Source organism: Macaca mulatta, chromosome 20, assembly GCF_049350105.2.
Source record: "Macaca mulatta isolate MMU2019108-1 chromosome 20, T2T-MMU8v2.0, whole genome shotgun sequence".
Taxonomy (NCBI): domain Eukaryota; kingdom Metazoa; phylum Chordata; class Mammalia; order Primates; family Cercopithecidae; genus Macaca; species Macaca mulatta.
Genome location: NC_133425.1, coordinates 23,624,897 through 23,642,963, shown reverse-complemented (window position 1 = coordinate 23,642,963; position 18,067 = coordinate 23,624,897). Strand labels below are relative to the sequence as shown.

At 40.7% G+C, this 18,067-nt stretch overlaps 1 protein-coding gene across 19 annotated transcripts in view; it reads right to left on the bottom strand.

Annotated features, from left to right (window-relative positions):
• PRKCB (protein kinase C beta) overlaps window positions 1–18,067 on the bottom strand; it is a 382,335-nt gene that overhangs the window by 121,651 nt on the left and 242,617 nt on the right. For all 19 annotated transcript variants that reach the window (XR_013410845.1, XR_013410839.1, XR_013410842.1 and 16 more), the window contains 2 exon segments: window positions 3,711–3,867; window positions 2,361–2,495 (listed from right to left, as the gene is read on the bottom strand). Coding sequence is in view for 10 of the 19 variants with exons in the window: in XM_077983617.1 (XP_077839743.1) it covers window positions 2,361–2,495; window positions 3,711–3,867 (292 nt within the window). In the remaining 9 variants the exon portion in view is untranslated.

Sequence of the window (18,067 nt, the reverse complement as noted above, 5' to 3'; positions counted from 1 at the left end):
GAGAAAGGAGACACTGCAGCTGACTATGAAAACAACACTGCAGTACATCTGTGATCTGTGGTCAGCCTTGCTAAGGACTCCCAAGGAAGCAGCAGCTTCTCAGACACAATCTGACAGTGGGTTGCACATATCTTTTAGGTGAAGTGTACAAGCCACTCTGGTGTGCATGGAGCAAGTCATGAAACTGTCTTTGCAGAAATTGTAACAGTGAGAAAATGATGTCAGTGAAAGAGATCTGATCTAACTAACCCCCATCTTGCCTTTAACCTCCAAGCTGCCCTTACTCTTTCCTCGGCTTGGGCCAAGTTAACTTTGGGTCAGATTTCATGTTTATTTTATTCATTTTATTTTGTTTTATTTTATTTTGAGATGGGGTCTTGCTGTGTCACCCAGGCTAGAGTGCAGTGGCATGATCTCGGCTCACTGCAGCCTCTGCTTCCTGGGTTCAAGTGGTCCTCCTGCCTCAGCCTCCTGAGTAACTGGGACAACAGGCACATGCCACCATGCCCAGTTAATTTTAGTATTTTTAGTAGACACAGGGTTTCACCGTGTTGGCCAGGATGGTCTCAATCTCCTGACCTCGTGATCTACCCACCTCAGCCTCCCAAAGCGCTGGGAATACAGGGGCGAGCCACCGCGTCCGGCCTAGTGTATATTTTAAATGATAATAGCCCTTGCCCAAAATGAAACTACCTTCATAAAGCTAATGAGAGACCACTAGGTTAGGAGGATGAGAGGAGCCTGAATTCTGCTACGGTGTAGACATAAAGGATTGCCAGCCATTATTCCAGAGGCCATAAGATTTGCAACTTTCCCAATGACTCCTGCAGATAAAATCACTATTGTAGAACCTAAAATTGGCCTTTTGAGATGTCTCTTCAGGTTTTCTACATTTCTGATAATCAATGGCTCCACCCCAACCAGACCGCCAACCTAACTTTGAAAGAAATTTGTTGTATATTTTAAATGATAACAGCCCTTCCCCAAAACTAAACTGCCTTTGTAAAACTAATGAAATATTGCCAAGTTAGGAAAATGAAAAGAGCCTGAATTCTACTAAGATGTAGACATGGATTATTATCAGCCTTTATCCCAGAGGTCACAACATTTCCAACTTCCCCAGTTACTCCTGCAGATTACATCACTATTGTAGAACCTGAGATTGGCCTTTTGAGATGTCTTTTCAGGCTTTTGCCTTTCTGACTATCAGACTACCCCATCTGGACCTGCCTACCAGTTCTGTGGCCCCACCCAGAAGTGGACTCAGCGCACGAGGACCACATCTCACACCCCTATTACTGCATCCCCAACCAGTCAGCAGCACCCATTCCCTAGCCACCCTACGCCTTGCCAAACTATCTTTGAAGAGCCCTAGCTTCCAAATTTTTAGGGAGGCTGATCTGAGTCATAAAAAAACTCTGTTCTCCCATTTAGCTGGCTCTATGTGTGTAAAACTCTTTCCCTATTGCAATCCTCCTGTCTTGATAAATCGGCTCTGTCTGGGCAGCAGGCACAAAGAAGCCACTGGGCAGTTACAGTCGCATCATATAGTTTAGTAAAGTGGGCCAGATGTAATAAAATAGGGAGTGGTGAGGACGGTGACAAATAGAAAATCCGTGTCCTGGCTAAAGGGGGCATTAACTATTCAACTGTTCTCAATTGTTGTCTTCTACTCCCAGATTTTTAAAATGCTAGAACTAATTCCCTTCCTCCCTCCCTCCCTCCCTCTCTCTGTCCCTCCCTCCGTTCCCCCCTTCCTTCCTTCCTGCTTTCCCTCTTTCTTCTTCCTTTCCTTCCCTTTCCCTTCTTCCTTCTTCTTCCTTCCTCCTTCTTCCTTCTCTCTCTTTCTTTCTCTCTTTCTCTCTCTCTCTCTCTCTTTCTCTCTTTCTCCTCACTCTGTCACCCAGGCTGGAGTGCAGTGGCTCAATCTCTGACCAACTTGCTCACTACACAACCTCCACCTCCAGGGTTCAAGTGATCCTCCCATCTCAGCCTCCCGAGTGCCTGGGACTACAGGCACACACCGCCATGCCCAGCTAATTTTTCATGTTTTTGGTAGAGATGTGGTTTCACCATGTTGCCCAGGCTGGTCTTGAACTCCTGAGCTCAAGTGATACACCTGCCTTGGCCTCCCAGAGTGCTGGAATTACAGGTGCAAGACACCGCACCTGGCCTCTTTCTTTGTTGTTTTTAGTACAAGGACCAAACAAAACATATCTGCGAGGCAGATCCAATCAACCAGACTTCACTTTGGGACTCTGCTTTACCATTTCAATTTTTGGAGAAAAAGGAAAACATACTTGACCCCGTGTTTGATGGAGCAAGCTGTATGGCAGCTTTCAAAGCAAAATCTTACTTACCAGCCATCAACACTGGCTTTCTGAAGTTCAGAAATCCCAAAGGACAAAGATCCCATGAAGTCATTCCTGCTGGTCAAATCCCAATCCCAAATCTCTACTGACAGTCTTCTGTCTTTGTCCGATTCTTTCAGCTGACTGCATAGAGAAAAAGACAAGACATCAGTGGAAGTCGTAGTAATTTTTCAAGCAGAAGAAATGTACAAGAGGACAAGACTTGGAGGTAGAAATTTTTAAAGATTCCAAGCTGCTGAAAGAAACATATTCAGTTTCCATCCCAGGCTAGCTCTCCAGGGAGTCAGAGCTTTTTCTGTTTGACAGCCTGTGGCTTAAACAGGCAGAGGCCCTAGATTGGCTATGACAAGAACAGTTCTAACTACTTTTGTTATCTTACGTCTTAATAGGGTTCAGGATATTCAGGAGTTCCTATTGCCTATAAGAAATACAGGTATCAGTTGCATAACTGGGTGTGTATGATTTCTACCTGCACACAGGTGGGTTGAGAATGAGGCTGAGGAAATGTACGGAGAAAAATCCTGGGGAAATTGCCTGTTCTGAGACACGTCCTTGACTGAGGCTGAGAAAGGGCCCAGCTTTGCCCTGAGAGAGGGAAGAGGAGACAGGACAAGGAACCGTGCTTCTAGCTGGTAGCTAAAAAAGTATGACCTCTAAAGTCAGACTGCCGGAAGCTGAATTCCACTCCACTCCATATTTGCTATGGGACTTTGGCATACTCTTTTAACCTCTATAAACCCTATTGCTACATTGGGAATAGAATGAGTCGATAAAGTCAGATCGCTTAACCCAGTGTTTGTCACACATCATATATGCTCAGTGAATTGGCTGTTATGACTAACTCCTGATGCCTAGATGTATAAGAAAGAGACTCCCAGATTCTTGGAGCCCTGGCCAGCGAAGATCCTCAAGGGAGGCTGGTGGAGATGCCCCAGCAGGCTGCAAGCCAAGCATCATCCATAAACCCAGCTCTAGAGAAGCTGTCACCACACCCTGTAGGTTATGTCCCCCTGTTTCCTGAGCCCCATCATTTCTCCCACAACTTGCCTTCACTTAGCAACACATCACACCATTTCCTATCCTACCCACTCCCCCACACCACAGGCATTCTCATCTCTATTAAAAAAAAATAGCTCTAATTTTTTTCTTGGCTCACAACACAAAATTGCAGATGGAAGAGAAGGGAGGGAAAGAGAGGAATGAGGGAGGGAGAAGACAGAGACGGAGGGAGGTAGGGAAGGAAGGAAACAGAAGCTAAAGGAGGAGGAACTCCCTGATCTCAGGTGGCCCATAATCCAACCTCCACCACCCATGCTCACTGCAGTCGTTTCCACTTACAATCTAAATGTCTCGTTCCACTCAGGGTTGAGGGAGCATTTGATGGTTTTGGTCTTCTGTTTGCTCTCACTTTTGGGATCAGGAATCAGTTTCAGTTTTACGTAGGGATCTGACAGGCCATTGGGGTCCATAGGTACAAGGTTTTTAGCATCTCTTACTGAAAAAGAAAAAGCAGTTTTTACCTTAATACTGTCCAACATGTTTAAGCACCAAGCAGTGACGGCTGCAGAACTTGTGGAAGGTTCTTTGGCATCACACTTGTTTAGTGAGAAATTTAATTTTATTAACATCCATAGCTGAAGCAGCACACAAAACGAGATGGGCTGATAAGATGTCAACTCTGTTCTGTGTTGGTTAAAAATGGATTTCCGACTTTCACACAGCTCTTCCCATACCAAGATTAACTGTAAGTTTTCTAAGCTTATTTTCCACAAAGCCCACAGGAAAGGCTGGCTTCTTTCGTTTAGCATAAGGTTTTCAAAGTTCACCACACTATAGCATGTATCGGCCCCTCATTTTTTTGCATGACTGAATAATATTCCATCGTACAGATATCCCACATTTTGTTTATCCATTCAGCAGCTGATCCACAGTTGGGCTGTTTCCACTTTTTGGCTGTTGTGAATACGGCTGCTATGAACATTTGTATACCCCAGCACAAAAAGTCACATATTGTATGATTCCATTTACATGAAACATTCCAAACAGGTAAATCCATAGAAACAGCAAGTAGACTACTATTAATAGTTGCCAGGGGCTGGAGGGAAAGGGAAATGGGGAGTGACTGCTTAATGAATACAGGGTTTCTTTTAGAGGTGATGAAAATTTCTGAGAACTAGATAGAGATGATGGTTGTCCAACACTGTGAATATTCTATAAATGTCACTGAATTGTACATTTAAAAACAGTTAATGATTAATTTATGTTATGTCAATTTTACCTCCATTCAAAAAGAAAAAGCTAAAAAAGAAAGGAAGAATTAGCCTCTAAACCAAGGTACACCTATTATCCACGTATCACCCATAACTAGCACCCAGACAGCCCATAGAGAGAAGGCTGGGAAAATGTCAAAAGGGTTAGAACTTAGCTCTACCCTGAGTCCAGAACACCAAGGTAAAGGAGGCTATAAGGCTAACATGGTGAAACCCTGTCTCTACTAAAAATACAAAAAAAAAAAGCTATGCGTGGTGGCAGGCGCCTGTGGTCCCAGCCTGCCCAGAGGCTGAGGCAGGAGAATGGTGTGAACCCAGGAGGCAGAGCTTACAGTGAGCCAAGATTGTGCCACTGCACTCCAGCCTGGGTGACAGAGCGAGACTCCATCAAAAAAAAAAAAAAAAAAAAAAAAAAAAAGGTTGAACTTAGAGGAGAAAAGGAGGCAGAGAATCAGCAGTGAAGATGCAACTGGCCATAGAAAGGATGAGGGAGACTAAATCATCAGCCTGGAGACACAGGAAGTAGTTAATTAGGAATCAATTCAGAAACTAGTAATGCAGGTAGTCAATGGAAGGAGACTAGAAAATGACAATTGTATAGCTCTTAAGGATACAATGTCAATCATCTCACTTACAGTAGAACAATCCACAGTAATATATTCAATCCAAATTGACTAACTATCTGCTAAAAGGTGAATACATAATGACTCCTATCAGGAATGCAAAGATGGCTCAACCTTAGGAAATCTATTTTCAATATATTCATCATATTTGTAGATCAAAGAAGAAAACCACAAGACCATTGCAGTTATCTAGAAACAGCAGAGAATTTTATTAACAGGATAAAGGCTATCTGCAATAACAGCACCATGGTTCATGATAAATGCAATTCCATTAAAGTAAGGAATAAGACAAAGGTACCCACTACCATAGCCATTATTCAATACTTTTTTTTTCTTGAGTTCCACAAGTACAGTAAGAAATAAAGAGTTACCCTCTAAACCAAGATGCACCTACTATCCATGTATCACCCATAACCTGCACCCAGACAGCCCATAGGGAAAAGGCTGGAAAAACATCCACAGCATAAATAAAACCAGAAATTTTGTAAATTCAAGATTTACAAGAAAAACAGATTAGAAGGAAGAATATTGGAAAGTAGGAGAGAAAGCACCCCCTCACTTCCTGCAACCTTTGCTCACCCCCAATCATAGTCATCTCCTCCCATGGTCATGCTCTGGAGCCTATTATCCCAGAAATTATACCACTTTCTCAATCTCAGTTTCAAGTACCCTACTGTCTTACACCAATTTCTATTTTTCCAGTTCATTAGCTCTATTATTCTACTGCAATAAATCTTCCCCTATTCATCAGTCCATTCTCCACCAATCAGTCCCTTGAACCCAACACACTCTCTTGATTTCCCTATTCCCTCTTGCTTTTACTCCATTCATCCCCAGATTCGATTTTATGGTGCATTTTAGCTGCTCCCTTGGAAAGACCCTCAACTCCCTTGTCCCTCTTTCTTTTTATTTTACTTATCTCACAATACCCCAGCCCTACTTAAATTCAAATACCTGTCCTTGCTTACTGCGTCCTTTTCCTACACTCAAACAGCTGACCATTGCTGGAAAAAAAATAAGACTGACTTCCCTAAAATCATACAACTAGTAAGAGGTTGTGACCGAATAAATGAGATGGGAGAAGCATTGAATTGGCTACCAGGATGCAAGCTGTAACTTATTCTGTGCTGACATTTTTTCTGCACTCCAGCAATATGGCACTGTCTTCTATTTTTCCACAGGCTGAATTCATCTTCCATCTCAGCTTGCAAGCTACATCTCATTTTTATACCAAAAGCAAGATGTTGACCTTGATCAGTTAAGTTCAACAAGCAAGTCCCTATTAAGTGCTAAGCATTCTGCTAGGCTCTGGGGATATAGGGGTCAAAATAAAACGTTAATGTTTTCCCCAGGACAGACCATATGGTGTCATGGACACAGGACTACAAGATCCCAGGGTCCACATCTTACCAAGCAGTTACATCACACATATGAACCTCAATTTCTTGATCAATAAAATAAGGTTGTTACAAGAGTAAAACTGTACAAAGAATATACATGTTTAGCACAGAACCCGGAACTTAGAAAATACTTCAATAAATGTTAACTGTTATATATTACTGCTATTTCGTTATTATTCTTATTCATATTCATTGCCCTCTTTCACTACGTTTTTGGTGTGTGCGTGTGTGTGTGTGTGTGTGTGTGAGAGAGAGACAGGGCCTCACTTTGTCACCCAGGCTGGAGTGCAGTGGCATGATCATGGCTCACTGCAGCCTCAACCTCCTGGGCTCAAGTGATCCTCCCACCTCAGCCTTCCAAGTAGCTAGGACTACAGGTGCTTGCCAACCCATGCCTAACTAATTTTTTAAAAAATTTTTTGTAGAGGTGGGGGTCTCTTCATGTTGCCCAGACTGGTTTCAAACTCCTGAATGCAAATGATCCTCCGGCCTTGGTCTCCCAAAGTGCTGGGATTACAAGTGTGAGCCACTGTGCCTTGCCTATTTGTCTACTTTTATTATTAAGACTTAACCATTTCCAAATGGACTGACTTCAAATGGAACAATTTGTGGTTTTCTTCTTAACAATGTATTTGATGTTTACTTGAACCCTTCCACAGGAGAGCTTCTTGTGCATAAAAATTATTCAGAGGACTCATGAGACACAGATCTCTGGCATCCACCCCCACAGATAGATTCTGATTCCCTAAGTCTGCAGTGAAACCTGTCCATATGCTTTTCTAACACGTTTCCATGTGATGCTGATGCTGCCAGTCTATAAGACACGCATTAAGTAACATTGTTCTGGAGAATAATAATTTCTCAAAATAACCATGCATTTTCCCCCATAGAATGTAATATCCAACTGTTACTTTCATTTCTTGAGCCTTCCAAGGAAAATAACATGTACCAGTTTCTAGGCTGGGATCTTGAAGTGACACATCTATCACATAGTGAGCTGCACGCACACAGGATTGAGATACTCAGAAGCGCCAGAAGTTTGTCTGTCAGGTTGATTGACAACACAGAGGCAAGAGGAAACAGCTCATCTTTCTTCTCCCTGGCAAGGCCACTCCCCCTCCTCCGCCCCAGTCTTAAGAACTGACACCACAAGGATAGTCACTGGAAAAAGATCTTCTATCGTAAGGTAAAGGAATTTACAGCTCTTTTAGAGTGCTCTTTGCTGGACAAGAGTGTTGTATTTTGAAGCTGTCAATCTCAAGACTCGTGGTTTAAGAGTAATTTTTTTTTTTTTTTTTGAGACAGGGTCTCGCTGGAGTGCAGTGGCGTAATCACAGCTCACTGCAGCCTTGATCTCCCGTGCTCAAGCAATGCTACCACCTCAGCCCCCTGAATAGCTGGGACTACAGGCAAGTGCCACTACACCCAGCTAACTTTTAAAAAATTTTTGTAGAGATGGGGTCTCACTATGTTACCCAGGCTGGTCTCAAACTCCTGGCCACGAGCGATCCTCCCACTTTGGCCTCCCAAAGTGCTGGGATTACAGGTGTGAGCCACTGTGTGCTGCCAAAAATGCCCTTTTCTTGGGCATCTAATCGTCGCAGAGCCAAACATTACTCACTGAGGCATGACTCCACCTCTTCCCTCACCCTTATAGGTCCTTTCTTCTACTTTCGTCCTTTTGAGCTTATTCTCTACCAAAGGGGCCAAAACATTCCGTGGAACGGAATGCCATGGAATGGATCCTGAGACTGCTGGCATTCACATCTCCAAGAGCTCTGGCTATTAAAATCACTCTATCATGAGCAGTTGACAGTAGCTGCAGGCTAAGATCCAAAGGGCTGTCCCTCCTGAAGCGTTTCAAAGTTGAGTCGTGTTTCCCAGCAGCAAGAGAGCCGCATATGTATCGCGGAAGCAAATCTCTCTAGACCACACTTGGCGAGACCGACTTTGATTTTTCTTGATAAATGTTTCTTTACTATCTTTGTTGAAACCCAGCCAGCCCAGATGGTACCAAATGCTTCACACAAAGCAGAAATAGCAAACGTCCCCACTGGTGGAAGTTTGCTAAGTGTACAGGAGAAGCGTGTCCTGGTCCAGAGAACGCTGTTTGCCCTGGGCGTGGGGCTCTGGGTGAGGGGTGAGGTCTGCCTGTTTCCATCTACGGGTCTTTAGAGCAAGCGAGGCCTCTGTATTCTGGTCCAAGTTCCCTAAGACAGCACTGAATCCATAAAAATATAGCATGCATGTTAACTATTTTCCCAAGAATTGTTCTTCACCAAGAACTTCCTTAATTGTTTTTTCTTTCTAAGAAGATACAATTATCTGTCAGAAAACTCGGAATAATTGTGCTGCTTTCATACCCTGATCCCACATTATGTGAATCAGGAGCATCTCTTATTTAACTCCTTTTAAAGGAACTTTCCTCAGCATTATGAGCCTTGCTTTGTCCTCACTGTGTGTCCTCAAAACAGTAATTCGTTCCAATAAAGGATTTATTAAGGAAAAAAAAAGAACATTAATCCAAAGTAATATCCACTAACATTCAGCCTGAGGATGTGTGCAATGATAAAAGCAGGAAATAATCTGAGTGCCCATCAATGGGGGCAGCAGTAAATAATTTATGGTGCATTCATACTTTGACGTACTTTGCCCATGCTGATAACATTGGGCTATCTATATGCAGAAACGTGTTGAAAAAAGCAAGATGAAGCATGTTGAAAAAAGAAGATGAGGGCAATATACTGCCTCTTTGTTTAAGAAAAAGGTGTGAAGGCATTAGTGGTTCAATTAGTGAAATCTGGAGCTGAACTGTCAGATAATAGCATTGGGTCAATGTTGCATTTCCTCATTTGAATAAATGTGCTAAGAATATTCTTGTTCTCGGGAAACACAAACTGAAGTATTTCGAGATAAGTGGAAACCATGACCCCAACTTACTCTCAGATAGATCAGAAAAAGAATGTGCACATACATAAAAATATATTAGTAGAGAAAAAGTTAAACCAAATGGGGCAAAATATAAACAATTAGCACATGAGGTAAAGAGTATATAGAAGTTTCTTTTATTGTTATTGCCAAGTTCTGTCATTTTGAGATTATGTCAGAATAAAAAATTTTTAAAGGCCCTCCAAATATTTAAAAGGTACAGTAAAATGCATTTTCTACAAGGTCATATATGAATGTAAATCTGTAGAAAAGAGTCTGAAAATATATACCCAAAATTGATTTAAAATAATGTCCACCTCTGAGGAACAGGTATAGAAACCTGATTTGAAGGTTGTCAGTAAAGATTTTAGCTTTATCAATCACATTTTAAATATTTGACAAAGAGAATGTATTGTTGTATTAATTGTGTTATTAAAACAACTTATACATTCAGTTGTGCTTTGACAGTTTCCAAGAATCTATTGCCCTGGCTTTCAGAGACCCCATCCTGTTCCTCCAAAGACTTTATAGGGCAATTGGATCTGCAGGGTGATACTTAAAAACTTCTGCTTTGCATTACAGAACACAGAAAATGAGCTCCGTGGTGAATAGCACACAGACCCAGGATAACCTCATTGAGGTCAGCTGGACATCCTCAGCACAGGCCCTAACCAGGGTTGGAGGGAGAGACTAAACAGGTGAATCATTTCAGAGCCATCAACCTATTTTCACTGTCCTGCCCTGCCCTGCCCTCTTCTGTTTCAGTTATCTGGTGGTGGCTGACAGTTTACCCGGTCCTTTGCTTGAAACCCCCTGCCCTGCCATACCTTCCTGAGTTGGAAGCTTCTTTAGCCTTTTGCTCTACAATCTAGATTTTTGTCCCATCGATTCCTGTTTACTTATTACTTCCTTCTAACCCAAGGTTCTCTGATGCTGTGGCTTTTATGAGCCCTGGAATCCTCAGAAAACCCTTCCCAGCCTCTGTAACTGGCCACGCTGTGTAATCTTCACCTGATACGCTCTGATTACAAAACCAGCAAACGTAGGGTCTTTGGGCAGCCCACATCCAGCATCAAAGTCCTCCCGAGCACATCGTGGTCCCATAGGCTCCTAGAACAGCTGGCTTCCTGTCACTGCTGGCAGTGGTACAGTTATCACACATCTAATTATCTGTGTTGAGACAGACTTCCAGCTGGGACTGTCATGGTGTCTGTCAAGAAGAGAGCCTATCAAGCCACAGCTAGTGAAACAATGGTGGATAGCTAGCGTGGTGAATCAGGAACTAAGTTAGCAATGGCTGGACTTCAGAGTCAGGCAGACACGGTTGTCAATCCTACCTCTGCCATGACTCTCACTAACTGGGTGATCTTACTCAAATGACTTCTCTGAGCCTTGGTCTCCCCACCCCCAAATTCTCACAATCCTACAGACAACTCAAATGGGCTCTTGGATAATAGTGGAGGTGACCATCCATCCCCGCTTGCCCAGAGCAACTTCAATTTAGAACTGTTGTCCTCACACTCTTAAGAGAGTCCAAATTTTAACAATAAATGATAAGACTACCCTAATGATAGAGGATAATAGTGTCAAAGTGGAATGTAAGGCACATGACAGAGGCTCAACAAATGTTGATTTCCTTTATCCTCTCAGAGAATTTAGACCAAATTACATAACAATCAAGATAAATTCCAAGGCTAAAAGAGTACCCCTCCAATGTGATTTTCATACAAATGAATCTTGGAGGAGGTCTGGGAATAATAGACGATGTGAAGCCAAATGTATTGTCCATTCTTCTTACGACCTCCTCTCCACTTCAATCCAGGCATTTGGAGTTTCACCTGGTATGGCATCTCCACTGAACTCTCCAGTGATACTTTATCCTTTTATGTCTCTACTCCCTTTACCGGGTTTTTTTTTGGGTTTTTTGTTTTTTTTTTCCCCCACTTCATCAAACCCTCCAGTTCCTCAACTCTTTCCTTTTCTCTGGTCCATCAGTGCATTGCTACGGTTTTACTTCCTCCCTACCCCTTCCCATATGGAAAAGTCATTCAGTCACTTCTGACCAGCAGCTTAAATGTCCTTACCTTCCTGTCTCTTCAATATCCTGTGTGCATACTCTCAACCATGAGTGACATTTGCTCTAGAGAGTGTCCCCAGGGGAAAGTTTCACACACAGGGGCTTCATGCCACTATATATCCATGATCTCCAACCACAGTAAGGTTCTGCACACTGCTTGTCAACCCTGTTGGATGTCCCTAGTTAATTTCCCGTTCCTTACAGAAGCAATTTCAAGATTTCAATTCTTGAGGCTTCCATCTGATTCCTACCTCCATCTCACTTATCCATCAATCTTTGGTATTACATGTTTTTGTCATTAATTTCTAGTTCTGTTTTATTTTCATCAGAAAATATGGGCTGAGCAATTTCTGGGGGCATTTTAGAGGGAATTTAATGAGGTTTCCTTAACAAGTTAATATATCACTAATTTTGTGAATACTAGGGAAAAATGTAATTCTTTTATTGAAGGGTTCAGGAATCAAGATAGAGAGGTATTTTATATTCACTCTAATTATATTATTTAAATTATCTATATCCATTTTCTTAACCTCTTTTATCTGTCCAAGACTGACAAAGTATGTTTTTAAAGCCCTTCTGGTATGGTATTTCCATAAATTTCTCCTTTCATTTCTAGTTTTTGCTTTATGCATTTGACTCTAGGTTCATGATTACTTTTTACCCCCAGACTTTACTTACCATAATTAAAAGACTCATTTTCTATAGTATATTATATATTTGTCCTGAACTCTGCTTTGAATACAGTATAGGTGCTTTTCCATTTGCTCTGGTCTTTTCTCTAAGAATATCTAATACCCATTTACCCATGGATAAATGTTATTTGTTCTCTACATCTGTCATTTATTTAGTGGTTATATTTAATTATTTGTCCCTTTCCCGTGCCATCCGCATTGGGAGCACTCCTTAAGTTTGTTTCCATATTACTTATCACATTTTCTGCAGCAGGCACTCCTCTATCTACTGCTTCTACATAGTTTGATTTAGTCTGCTGCTTTAAATTACTTTTTAGTATCATTTAGTAACATGATATCCTTTTTCCTTCTGCATTCCTCTTACCCAGTTCCCTCTTCATCTTGACTATTGCCTTCTCTCTCTCTCTCTGTTCGTGTGTCTTTTGAGTTTATTTTCTGCCTATAACATTTATTTTGTGTGTTTAATTACATGCAGTAAAATCGACTTTTTGGTGCACAGTCTTGTGCAAAAATTTATACATTTTAATGCATGTATAGATTCATGTAACGAGCACACAATCAGAATACAGAAGAGTTCTATCACCTCGGAAAAATTCCTCATACTTCTCTACAGTCACATCCTCTTCTCATGTTCAGCCCCTGGCAACCACTGATCTGTTTCTCATCACTACAGTTTTATCTTTTCAAGAATAATACCTAAATGGAATCATACAGCAAGAAAACCTTTTGAGATTGCTTTCTCTTTCTCAGCAAAGGGCCTTTGAGGGTCATCCATATTGTTGTGTATATGGATAGTTATTTCTTTTTTATTGCAGAGTAGTATTTTATTGTATGGATGTATCAAGGTTTATCTATTCAACTGTTAAAGAATATTTGAGTGGTTTTCAAATTTTAGTGATTACAAATAGAGCTGATACACTCACAGGTTCTTGTGTGAGCATAAAGTTTCATTTCTTTAAGATAAATAACTAGTAATGGGATCATTCAGTAATATGCATTTGTTTAGCTTCATAAGAAGCTGCCACACTTTCCCAGAGCGGCTGTACCATTTTGCATTTCCACAGTGATGGATGAGCGCTCCTCTTGTTCTGCATACTCATTAGCACACCATATTGACAGTATTTATTATCATTATCATCATTTTAGCCATTCTAATAAGTGTGCAATGGTATCTCATTGTGGTTTTAATTTACATTTCTCTAATTTCTAGTGATATTGAATATCTTTCCATGAATGTATTGGCCATCCTTGTATTATCTTTGGTAAAATGTTTGTTCAGGTTTTTAGATTACGTTTTAAGTAAGGTTGTCTGCATACGAATGAGTCTGAGAGTTCCGATACAATGAACTGGATACAAGTCCTTTGTCAGATATGTGATTTGCAAATATGTTCTTCTAGTTTATAGTTTGTCTTTTGCAAAACAAAAGTTTTTAAACTTTAATAAGGTACAATTTATCACTTTTTTTCTTTTATGGGTCATTTTTTTAAGTGTCATGTCTAAGAACTCTTTGTATAACTACATAAAGATTTTCTCCTGTGTTTTCTGAAATTTTATACCTTTACATTTTGCTCCATGACCCATTTGGAGTTAATTCTTGTAAAAGGTGTGAGATGGAGGTCAGGTTCATTTTGTTTTCATATGAATGTCTAATCATTCCAATATCATTTGTTGAAAGACTATCCTTTTTCCATTTCATTGTTTTCACACTTTTGTTGAAAATCAATAGGCCGTATTTGTGTGGGTCTATTTCCGGATTCTCTATTGTGTTCCAATGGCTTATATCTATCCTGTAACCAATGTCACATTTGATTACTGAAGCTTTATATAGTAAGACTTAAGATTGGGTACGGTAATTCTTCCAACTTTATTCTTCATCACAAGCATTGTTTTGGCCATTCTGGATTCACTGCCCCTCTATATAAGTTTTAGAAGCACTCTGTCCAAATCTACAAAAAATCCTGTTGGGATTTTGACTTGAATTTCATTAAGTCTACAGATCAATCTGTAAGACTTGCTATCTTTACTCTGCTGAGTCTTCCAATCCACGAACGTGGGTTATCTCTTCATTTATTTAGGTATTCTTTGATTTCTTTCAGTGTTTTGGAATTTTTAGCATATAGATTCTAGACATGTGTTAATTTTTTTTTTTTTTTTTTTTTTTTTTTTTTTTTTTTTTTTTTTGAGACGGAGTCTCGCTCTGTCGCCCAGGCTGGAGTGCAGTGGCCGGATCTCAGCTCACTGCAAGCTCCGCCTCGCGGGTTTACGCCATTCTCCTGGCTCAGCCTCCCGAGTAGCTGGGACTACAGGTGCCCGCCACCTCGCCCGGCTAGTTTTGTATTTTTTAGTAGAGACGGGGTTTCACCGGGTTAGCCAGGATGGTCTCGATCCCCTGACCTCGTGATCCGCCCGTCTCGGCCTCCCAAAGTGCTGGGATTACAGGCTTGAGCCACTGCGCCCGGCCGGACATGTGTTAATTTATACCTAAATATTTCCTCTGTTTTGGAGCTGCTGTAAGTAGTATTTTTTAAAATTTTGGTTTCTAGTTGTTAATATATAGAAACACGATTGATTTTTGTGTGTTGACCTTGTATGCTGCAACCTAGCTAAACTCACTCATGATTTCTAGTAATTTCTTGGTAGATTCCTGTGGATTTTCTACATAAACAATACTGTTTTCTGTGTATAGAAACAATTTTGTTTTTTTCCATTCCATTCCATATGTTTTTTATTTTTTATTTTATTATTATTTTTTTGAGACAGAGTCTTGCTCTGTCACCCAGGCTGGAGTGCAGTGGTGCAATCTCAGCTCACTGCAACCTCCGCCTCCCAGGTTCAAGCAATTCTCCTGCCAACTCCGGAGTAGCTGAGACTACAGGCACCTGCCACCACGCCCGGCTAATTTTTGTAATTTTAGTAGATGTGGGGTTTCATCATGTTGGCCAGGCTGGTCTCGAACTCCTGACCTCAAATGATCCACCCACCTCAGCCTCCCAAAGTGCTGGGATTACAGGCTTGTGAATCACCGAGCTGAGCCCCATATGCCTTAAAAATTTTTTTTGTCTTATTGTGCTGGTTATGATATGATGTTGAATAGGACTGGGGAGGGTGAACATTCTAGTTTTGTTTCATAGCTTAATGGGAAAGCATGCACCTTTTCAGCATTAAGTATGTTACAAGTTTTTGGTAGATACTTCTTACTGGGTCAAGAAAGTTCCCTTCTATTTCTCGTGTGCTGAGAACTTTCATCATAAATGAATACTGAATTTTGTCCGATTTTTCTGCATCAATTGATATGTTCATTTTTTTCTTTCTTTAGATACGGTGAATTACATTGGTTGATTTTTTTTATTATTATTAAGCCAGCTTGCATTCTCAGGATAAAACTCATTTGGTTGGAGTATATTTTTCATTTATAGATGGCTGAATTTCATTTGCTAACATTTCAATGAAAATTTTTATATTTATGTTTACAAAGAGTTCTTACACATGACACTAAAAACCTGAGCTATAAAAGAAAAAAATGGTAAGCTGTACTTTATTAAAGTTTAAAAACACTTGTTCTGCAAAACACAAACTACGAACAGGAAGCAAATATTTGAGGTATTTGCTTGAAGTTTTCTTGTACTATTTTTGTCTGGTTTTGGTATGAGGGTAATGCTAGCCTTATAAAATCAGTTGAAAAATGTTCCCTTCTCATCTGCTTTTTAGGAGAATCAGTATTATTTCATCTTTAAGTGTTGGTAGAATTTACCAATATAGGCCGGGTGCGGTGGCTAATGCCTGTAATCCCAGCACTCTGGGAGGCCGAGGTGGGCGGATCACAAGGTTAGGAGATCGAGACCGTCCTGACTAACACGGTGAAACCCCATCTCTACTAAAAATACAAAAAATTAGCTGGGTGTTGTGGCGAGCGCCTGTAGTCCCAGCTACTTGTAGGCTGAGGCAGTAGAATGGTGCGAACCCGGGAGGGAGAGCTTGCAGTGAGCCGAGATCGTGCCACTGCACTCCAGCCTGGGCGACAGAGCAAGACTCTGTCTCAAAAAAAACAAACAAAGAAAAAAAGAATTTACCAATATAAATTTCATTTTAAACACTTTTTAACTGGATTCCACAAAATATAATGTGTTACACTTTTATTTTCTTTCAGTTCAAAATATTTTCTTATTTCCCTTGAGACTTCCTCTTTGAACTAAACCATGGATTATTCAGAAGTTTGTTTGTTAGTTTCCATATTTTCCCAGGGGCTCTACTCTTATGATTTTACTTCTACCTAAATACTGACAGCTCCCACCCACACCTCTTTTCTGACCTTTACGACTATATGTACAACTGTCCACTGGCTATCTTGTACTGGATGTCCCATATGTACGTCACACTCAACATGTCCAACAACACTCATTATCCTCCTGCTCCCCTAACACCACCACGTCTCCTCCCTGTCTTTCAATGCCAGTCTTAGTGAGTGTTTAACCATCCATCCAGCTGCCCCAGTAAGAATCTGGAAATCATTCTGGTCTCCTCCCTTTGGTGCAACCTCCATCCATGTGCTGTTTGATCTGCCTCTTTCTCATTTTGTGTACCTGAGTCCCTACTATTCATATCGCTGCCATCTGAACAATAATAAGTGTGCCATAGAATTACTGTGATTATTAAGTTATATTTGAAGCCTGGTATTGTGCTGGGCAGGTGATGAGTGATTCATAAACAGCAGCTGCTCATATGATTGCTGCTTGGCCACTCACTTTTCTTCTCCTGGTGAAATTAAGATCCTCCTCATTGGTTTCCTGCCTCCAGTCTTCTATTGAGCCCTTCCCTTCACTCCCCCACCAAAGTGATCTTTCAAAAGCTGGAAACCGATCACACACTCTCCAAACAAAAATCTTTCATAATTTTAGAAAATCTATTAATAATATGATTCGCTATAAAACTAGGTCAAAGGAGAAAAACTATATAATTATCTAAAAAACTGACGAAAAAGGCGACTGACAAAATTCAATAACCATTCGTCCTTTTAACACTTAGAAAAATAGAAACAAGTGACTGCTTTTCTTGACGTAATAAATATACCAACAGCCTTCATTATGCTTACTGGTAAAACTCTAGAGGCATATCTATTAAGGCCACAATCAAATTAAGAATGCCCACCATCACTATTATAATTTAACATTGTTCTGAAAGTACCAATCAATGCAATTACATTTTTTAAAAGCATTGTATAAGAGGCTTAGATGTTGGAAAAGAGGACACAAAATCAGCTTGGATTGTCTGAATTGTATCTTAGAAAAATTCCCCAAAGATTCTGGCATCTGATTGATACCACTTCTCTGGTTTGTCACCCTGATCAACTGTTTTTCCATTTTTAATCTCTTTGTCATTTCAGTGGGAATTTGGAAGAAGGAGACATTCAATATATGGTTGCAGTTGAGCATGAATTACATTTTTAGTTAGAAAAAAAAAATGTTACTCTAAATCTGAGAGAAAGAAATCATTGTGTAAAAGCGGGGCTGGTCTTGTGCACATAATTCTTAACAAATTGGAACTGGACACAACGTGGGTGCGCCAAGGTTCAGTCCAGCTGACACTCAGACTTCTGAGAGCTTTGCAACACTGCCAAATGTCACGTGCTTCCGTGTGAAGAGACCACCAAACAGGCTTTGTGTGAGCAACAAGGCTGTTTATTTCACCTGGGTGCAGGCGGACTGAG